This window comes from Aptenodytes forsteri, unplaced genomic scaffold (assembly GCF_000699145.1).
Source record: "Aptenodytes forsteri isolate BGI_AS27 unplaced genomic scaffold, ASM69914v1 Scaffold142, whole genome shotgun sequence".
Lineage (NCBI taxonomy): Eukaryota > Metazoa > Chordata > Aves > Sphenisciformes > Spheniscidae > Aptenodytes > Aptenodytes forsteri.
Window position 1 is genome coordinate 1,461,804 of NW_008794598.1, and position 8,232 is coordinate 1,470,035.

The 8,232-nt window shown below is 42.2% G+C and overlaps 1 protein-coding gene and 1 long non-coding RNA gene across 3 annotated transcripts; both read right to left on the reverse strand.

The window, feature by feature from the left end:
- Window positions 1–350: 350 nt before the first annotated feature.
- LOC103893570 lies at window positions 351–3,937 on the reverse strand. Of its 2 annotated transcripts, none has more exons than XR_657262.2 (6): window positions 3,917–3,937; window positions 3,110–3,172; window positions 2,658–2,757; window positions 2,253–2,342; window positions 1,558–1,637; window positions 351–933 (listed from the first exon to the last, which is right to left on the reverse strand). It is a non-coding gene; the product is annotated as an uncharacterized LOC103893570 (long non-coding RNA). The 2 variants fall into 2 exon arrangements; XR_657261.2 differs by having other exon boundaries at window positions 2,576–2,757.
- A 392-nt stretch (window positions 3,938–4,329) lies between these two features.
- ATP5F1 (ATP synthase, H+ transporting, mitochondrial Fo complex subunit B1) lies at window positions 4,330–8,213 on the reverse strand (the record flags this gene model as incomplete). Its single annotated transcript, XM_009272894.1, has 6 exons — window positions 4,330–5,293; window positions 5,902–6,081; window positions 6,304–6,429; window positions 6,836–6,999; window positions 7,557–7,702; window positions 8,116–8,213. Coding segments are annotated over 6 exons (786 nt in total), but the record flags the coding sequence as incomplete, so codon positions are not given.
- Window positions 8,214–8,232: the final 19 nt, after the last annotated feature.

The window sequence follows — 8,232 nt, forward strand, 5'->3', positions numbered from 1 at the left end:
GCACACACAATCATCTGCATTTTCAGAGAAGAGACACATCTGCCAGAATCTGATGCGCTCTGGTGACCAGAAACAAGGAGGCTTCTGAAGCCCAGAGGGTTGAGGCGGCAGGAAACTTATCTCCCACATTCAGCCTTGCAGGAGAAGCGTTGTACGACAGAGTTCGCTGCGCTTCCTCAGCCACCAGACCTCCCACCCGTGGGCACAGGAACATGCAGAGAAACTTCTCCACAGCTGCTAAGGCTGAGTCCCTAGTGGTACCTTATTCCCCAGTTTATGAAAAGGGGGTGATTTTTAGACTTTTTACAATATATTTAGAATGCTCTGGGTAATAACACATGAATGAACATGTCCATAAGTTTTTATTGTCACACTGTGATTGTGCATTTCCTTTCTGTGACCCAATCAGGAAGCAGTCATTTGCATACAAACATTATCATAACTTCAATAAGCAGAAAATAACTTATCAGAGCACCTGGCAATCAAAAAACAAGAAAAATGCTATAGTCAGTGACAGAAGAAAGAAACAAGGGCACAGATGTGAATAAATGCAGAAAACATTTCCATTTTTCAATTTTCTGGTAGTTCAAAGCACTAGCAAACACACAAATGGAAGCTTTACAAGCGCATTGTAAGGACTCACCGAGATTTCTACAGATAAGGAAATACGGTATAAAAAGTAACTTGTCCACAACTGTTGGTAAGCAGTTTGGAACAGGAGACATTTGTTTCCCCTTATAACTATAAAACGAGCTGATGTTACATACAGCAGTGCTGGCATTTTTCAGATCACCATAGGCCTTGACATAATGTTCCGGTGGCATTTGATGTGCAGAACGTGCAAACGTCTTCATTTCACTAGAAACTTCATCATCACACAGCCATCAATGTCTGACTTTGCTGGAAGACTAGAGTGGTGTAAGCAACCTCATTCTGGGGATGCGAAAGAAGCCACAAACATTAGAGTGTGCAAGCATCACATCTCAGCGTGAATTTCCCGCTTGTAATTTGTCCTCAATGCTACACACCATAAGCGGTCACAGTCTGTCCCTGCACATGGGAAATCTACTAAACGCTATGCTGGATCAGTCCAGTTGTTAGTCTAGCTCAGGATCCTGGGTCGACTCTGCATTAGGGGCTTCCAAAGAATCAATAACATGAACGAAAACTGCAGAAAATCTTGCCCTTTAGAAAGATTTTCCCCTAACTGGCCTAATTAGTGGTTAAACCATGACATGTAGCCCCAGAACCCTTGAAATACGTGGGGAGTTGGCATTTGAGCCCTGTGATAACAGAGAAGGAATATCTTTCCCTCCTACACGTCGAGGTACCTCCTCAGGTAACTCACTGCAACTGTAAACACAGGCTGAAGCCTTGGATGCACAAAAGGAAGCACTCTTCCTCAGTCAAAAGAATTGTCGACTAACAATTGAGTCTTGCAAGAGCAAACATCTTTTCTCCCCCCCCCCCCCCCCCCCCACGCCACCCCCCCCCTTTAATAGCTGAAAATATTACAAAAAACACAATATTATTAGAAATAATAGTTGTGACCTTTACCTGGATGTCCTTAGCAGATTCCTCAGTCACTGTCTGGGAGGGAACTCGCTCTTGTAAATTTTGGTGGGATCTCTTGCACTCTGGGAAGGAGAGGGATACCAGTCTCAGCTGTCTGCTCTGTGTTGGGAGACAGCAGCACAAGAGAGGCGAAAGAGTGGGGTGACAGAGCAGCACCAGAGAGTGCACGGCTTCGACACAGCTTGTAAAATCTGTCTCAGACCTTCACTGCAAAGTGAGCAGTTTGGCAGCCCAGGCAGGAGGGTAGCCCCTGCCCACCTGTTGGAAGGGGCTAGGATGAAAGCAGCTGATGAATTTGGTGAGAACTTGGTGTGGCCAGTGTTAGGATGAAAAAAAAAAACCCACACACCCAAACCAAACACAACCAACAAAACCCACCACAACTCATCAGTGATAAACTTCTTCCATGAAAACAGCCCCGGGATGATTCATGAGGAGTTACTGCCAGGAATGACCTGTTCACCAATACATTCATTATTCAAGGGAGACATAATTTGAGCCTCTTTCAGAGTAACTTCTGCAGAAGTTACTTTGAAACCCTAGTGCTGTAGGATGCAGCCCAAAGAGCATGGAAACTTAGCACCATCCATCTCAAGATGTGCAGCACAAGATGTTAAGCACTTCTCTGCCACCAGGTCTGGATCATCACGCTGCCGTTACTCCCTCTACTATGCCACTTACTTCTGATGATGTAGATGATTGCAAAGACCAGAACAGTCAACAAGATGCCGGAGATAAAGGCTAGCGATATGTAGAGTATTTCATAGCTGTTGATACACAGAAAATAGTGTCAGAATCCCCAGTTTTAACAGAGGTGTTGAAGAATCAGCAGTGCTCAAATTCGCCAAGCTTTATGAAGTGTACTACATCATTTATCCCAAGCCTCATGAGATTAAAAGGTGCGTATCTGCATTAAGCATCACTATGAATTAAATATCTAGTGCACAGACTAGGAAATTCTAAGCAACCTTTTAAAACCCCAAGACATAAAACATATTACATGTAACTCCTCCTGTAAGGAGGAGTCTGCAGTCTCAGGGAACTCTGTGTTTGAAGTCAGGAAATAAAGGTGGAACATTTACGTATCAATCCAGCATTTGACTTCTGAAGCTTTTAAGGTAGCCGCAGGGGTATATACAGTGGTATGTACAGTGACAGTAGTGGAAATGGGTTCTGGTGTAACTGGAAGTGAATAGAAAAAAAAAAATATTAAAACCTGTTTTTAAACATGTTGATTTCTCCAGTAATATTACAAGCAACAAGAACTACATAGAGGCACACGCCTATTCCAGTAAGTATTATTGTAAGTGTAACATTTCTCTATCAGGGGGCTGAAAATAAAAACACCAGACAGAGAAATTTAGTTATTCATTCATATTACTGTCCCACAGCGTCCTTCGGCAGCCATGCAGTTCTTCCCCAAACACATACATCTCCCGCTAAGCTACCCCCACAGCAGCCCGTTTTGAATCAGGGCAATATCAACTTAGGCAAGAATACTGCATCTAAGAAAATTCTTTAAAGAAGAAAATACCTGCATTTGCTTTTGAGGAGCTACCTCCCATTCTCTCCAAACACTAATGAACAGTAAGAGAAGCTAAAAGGAGGGGAGGGGGAAGAGAAAGTTGTATTTATATACATATATGTACACACACACACACGAGAGCAAAACAAACCTATCGCCCTCTTCTAACTCACAGGCTTTATTTGGTTTTTGTCAATGTTTCAGACATCTTATACAAACTGGCACAAAGTCACAGCAGCAAACCCAGCAATTACTCAGCATGAATCCTACTTCCCAAGGTCTTCCTGCTCCTGTGCACGCACAGGCACGTTCACTATGCTTTGATGAACATGCTGCCTTCTTTCAGAAGGATCAAGTATATTTAATAACTAAAAAAGCACCCACAGTATTATTTTTGCAGCAGCTAGAGCTGAGTGAACATTTTCATAATCAGAAGCAGCTTTGACAAAATGCCCCTTTAAGTTTTTCTCCCTCAAGTTACACTGACTTTTTCCACCAAAGCAGGAGCGATAACTTTCTTCTCAAATTTGGGGGTGGAATCAAAGTTCGGGAAGTACCAGTCTACTAAAAAATTCCTACCCCGGTATTTCTCGCTACATGGCTTGCAAACTGCACAGTGTTAATAACATGGAAGTATTACCAACGACATGAAAGCAAACATCCTGTTATCATCATCTTTTTCTGCTGCATGCCCATTGCTGCCCGCGTTCCACGAGAGTCAAACACTTGAGGCCTCCCAGTTTCCTACACCAAGTCTAAAAGCGCGTTGTGTTCGCAGCGATAGAAGTAACGGCAGTAAGCGATACACCATCTTACCTCGCACCATAGAACTGCTGCCCACCTGCTGGTTGAAGACTCCTGAAGCGTTAGCACGGCAGTTTAACCACTTGCTTTGTGAAAAGCATCCCTGTCAGAACTAGTTAAATCTCACACATCATTCAAATGTGGGGTTACACAAATGTGGAAGTTGAGCAACTTCACTTTAAAGTAACAGGAAATTACAAGAGACACCTGCATTCTCAGGAACTGTTGATCTAAAAAAAAAAGTAAGCTAACGATCTGAAGCCGACTTTAAGTAAGGTTCTTGCCTCTAAAGTACACCATTTTTGCTGAACTGTTGTATTGAAAAGTGTAGAAAACTGTGCTATTTTACTAACTCCGCTGAAAGTAAGTATTTCCTCACTCTAGTACCAATCCGCATAAAAGAGGCATGTAAGCACACCCTAGTCTGCTTACTTAAGTTTATTTACTAAATAAATCACTTCCCAACACAGAAAGGATGAGATTACACAGGCAAGTGCTTTGCTCAGCTGGACATTTGAGATATAACAAAATCTTTCAGGGAAAGAGTTTCCTATAAGAAGAAAATGAAAAGGCTTATACTGTGTATTATCATAATGCACATAAAACCATTTTCCTTCTTACAGAAAAAAGAAAAAAGCAACTTTTTTTTTCCTATGAAAGTCTAGAAAAAAACCCCCACCACCCTCTAGAATAAACATATCCATTTCACTGTTTTAAACTTGATACTGGCAAGTTCAGTTGAAGCCAAGTTTTCCGGTAGCTTTTGGTATGCTTCCTGCCAGCTACATCCTCTTTTTTAGAGCACAGGGTAATGCTTTCATCACTATCTGAAGCTTTGTTATGAAAGTGTTTTTTTTCCAGTTCATTTTTAGAACGAGGACACTGATTCAGAGCACCTCCAAGTATTGGACTAGGTGAATGGGAGCACCGGCCCTCATTCTGATTTTAGAGCATGTTTACAGTTACAGTAGATATCTATATGTCATTATCACACAGAATTCTAAAACAAAAACTGATCACTGTATTAGCACCAGAATTTTTCACTGTGAAGTTCTGTATCTTGTCTCTGGAAGCGTTCAGGACCAAAGAAGGAACCAAACAGAATCGTACATACTGTAGTTGCAAATAATCCCCCAGATTAAACTAACTGTAGTGGTTTACAGGACTGATCTAGCTACTTCAAACATAAAAAGGAAATTACTGTTGCTACTGCTAGTGAAAGACAGCAGAGTGGTTTGTTTGTTTGTTTAATGATGCTTCAGAATCATACAGTTTCCAACAGTAAGTAACGAGACACGTCAGTGGAATCAGACATGGTTACACTGCTGCCTGTGCACTCTTCGATAATGCCTTCAGGTCCAAAATGCACTTTGTGATACTCTCCTTCTGCTGCAAAAGAGAGGAAAACAGCTTTCAGAAGAAAGACTTCATGAAAGACATTTAAACAAGCAAAGTATGCATTCTAATGCATTTTAGATACTCCTTTTTAGACCCATGAAATGAGTTACAGATTAAAAGGGATATAATTATAGCTCACAAAGTCAGAGATTCACATCCAAACAATGACCTGTATTAAAGCACCTGCATGCAGTGCTAGGAACATTTTTTCTTTTTTTGTTGCTATCAGCTTCATTCCTTAAAAGAAAGGACATCTAGAGCCCATCTGCAGATCTTAAGCTGCCATGGTCTTACACGGAGAATTTTACAAGGGAGTTCCCTGACCTGTTAGCTATTCACCTTATCACAAGCTTAGCTCTACGCTGCAACGACAAACACCACACGTGATTCTACCTTAAATCACCAGCAACACAAGCATCTGGTACCTAGTAACTGGGCCTGTTAGCTCTTACTCGGCAGTAGGAATGCGTTGCAGCCACATTTGGAAGTCACCCAAAGATGACCTATGATCTTCTGGCTTAAGCCAGAACCACCAGACAGCAAATATTTGTGCTGACTGAAATGTAAAGCAGATTAAAAAAAAAAAAAGGAGCAAGTACCTGTTGAGGTGTGATGCTCTGAACAACATTTTTCTCCACCCAATGAATCATGTGATCTTGTTCTTTCTGACGCTTTAAATTCTGCGTAGCCACTTGATAGTCCAGCCTTTTCTTTACTTCATTGTACACTGTCAGTAATCTTTCTCGATAATTAGTTTCCAGCAACATGGCAATGTTATTCTAGACACAGAATATGAAATCAAAAGGTTAGCGTTTGGCAAGAATACAGAACAGCAGCAGAACACATTCTATAGCAAAAGTCACTGGATCAGGTGGTGGAACTGGCCCTGTTTGCAACACACTGAGGGTAAATGGTTTGTTACTTGCTAGCGATTTGAGAGGTACCCAGGTTATGTAGCAGAGACTGCAGGGGAAGTGAACAGTAGAGCTGGAACTGCGTACCCGCTTAGCGTCAAAGAGGTAATTGCGGCCTTCAACCCGCCATTGCTCCTTCTTCTCCTGTTCAATGGCAGTCTCAAGATCTTTAATAGCTTCATTTTTCACAGCTAAAGCTTTAGCAACTTTCTCCTGGATGAAGAAACAAAAAATATGCTTCAGAACGAAAGCAAGATGCAAGGAAAACAAGTGATCTGTAATTAACTTCTGAAATTCTGCATTAAGATTTGAGAAATGTCTGCATGAACTGGACTGTGCCAGGGTTGAGGTTAAAGGATGGCAAGACAGAAGAATTAGGGTTCACAATCAATTGTACTTTAAAAAAAAAATTCTTTCGTGCTGGTATGAGGCGTTTTATTTTTGAAGACTTATATAACAATACCAAGACCTAACACATACCTTATTTAAGCAACATTCTGAACATATTAGACTCAGATTTTTATGAGAGCCTGGACACAGTATTCTTTTAAATATTTAAGCAGATAACTTAGAATAGTTATTAATTACTGCAAACTTAGATTATGGTTTCTTTTGTTACCTCATTAAGTTTGTCCGCAAAAGCTGCTACATCAGAGCCATATTTTTTCACGCCATAAATGATGACTGACAATATGCAGGCAGCTGCAACTGTCTCATGGTTAATTACATAGATTTCCTTAGAGAGAAAGTAAAGCAGGAGTCCAGTTCCCAACATGTAAGGCCCTAAAGAAAAAATAAAGCAGCAATATTTGTACAAAGCATAAAGACGCTCACCAAAGTCAAATACCTAAGAGGTAGCTAGTTTAAGGCTTACAAGAAGAAGTGTTCTCTTTTACCATGACAAAAAGTAGAACCCAATACCACCAAGGGGAAGGGTGCCGTGAGAACGCTCACCAGAAGTGGAAGCAACTTGCACCTTGCATGGGACCTGCTGCTTCTGGTCATTCAGAAACAGACAAAAACCTCTGTTTAAAGGTTTTGAGGGTCAGCAGGCAAATAAATCTCCCTGCAAGATCAAGCTCATGACAGTCTTTTAACCTTTAAAGGACAGATGCCTAGCTTTAAAGCCAGGAAGTGCTGCACTGGCTCATTCTTCACAACCTCCTTCTGCATATGCAAAAAATAATTTTCCCTAATATTTTACCTTTTCAGCAGCCAGAAGTGGTGGACAGAACTAAATAAACGTAACTAAACACACATTAAAAAAAAAAAGTATATGTTAACCTGTGACAGAGCATAACTAAACACACATTAAAAAAAAAAAAAAAGTATATGTTAACCTGTGACTCCTGTTTTAGGATAGAGAAACTGGAAAAACTCCTCAGGGATCAAACCATAACGTACTTCTCCTCCTTTCTCAGGCAGAGGTGGCAAAGGAGCCAAACACTGCTGAGTTGTATGCAGCGGTCTTGAGGTGTGTAGTACACTACAAATAATGAGAAAGTTTCCATTAAGCTTCTTAAAAAAAACCCAGCCTTAGATGAGAGTCAAACACATTTCCAATGAAATTGGTAGGCATTAATTTGGCACGCCTCCTTTGAGGAAGTGGGCGGGATTAGATAACCTCCAGAGCTTCCTTCCGACAGTAACTGTTTCATAAGCCCACAACATTAATTAGGCAGATAAAGACAAAAAACCCGGAACAACGTTATTTAAAAACAACGACTGGCAGGTTCTGGAGGCGCTCCCGGCCTCCTCAGGCAGCTTGTCACTAGGAGGGGGCGGTAGCGGGCCGGGCCTCCCGCCACACCAGAGGCGCCACCAGGCCTCAGCCGGAGGTCAAAGCCCTCAGCACTGCCCGCCGAGGCCCCCTGGCCGCCCGCCCCCCGCGGCACTCACCCCACGGTGACGGGAGGCGGCAGGCTCCTCAGCGCGGCCGGGACTGAGGGAAGAAGAGGGGCAGAGAGGGCGTCAGGACAGAGCTCAGCCAGGACACCCCCCCGCCCGCCCGCCACC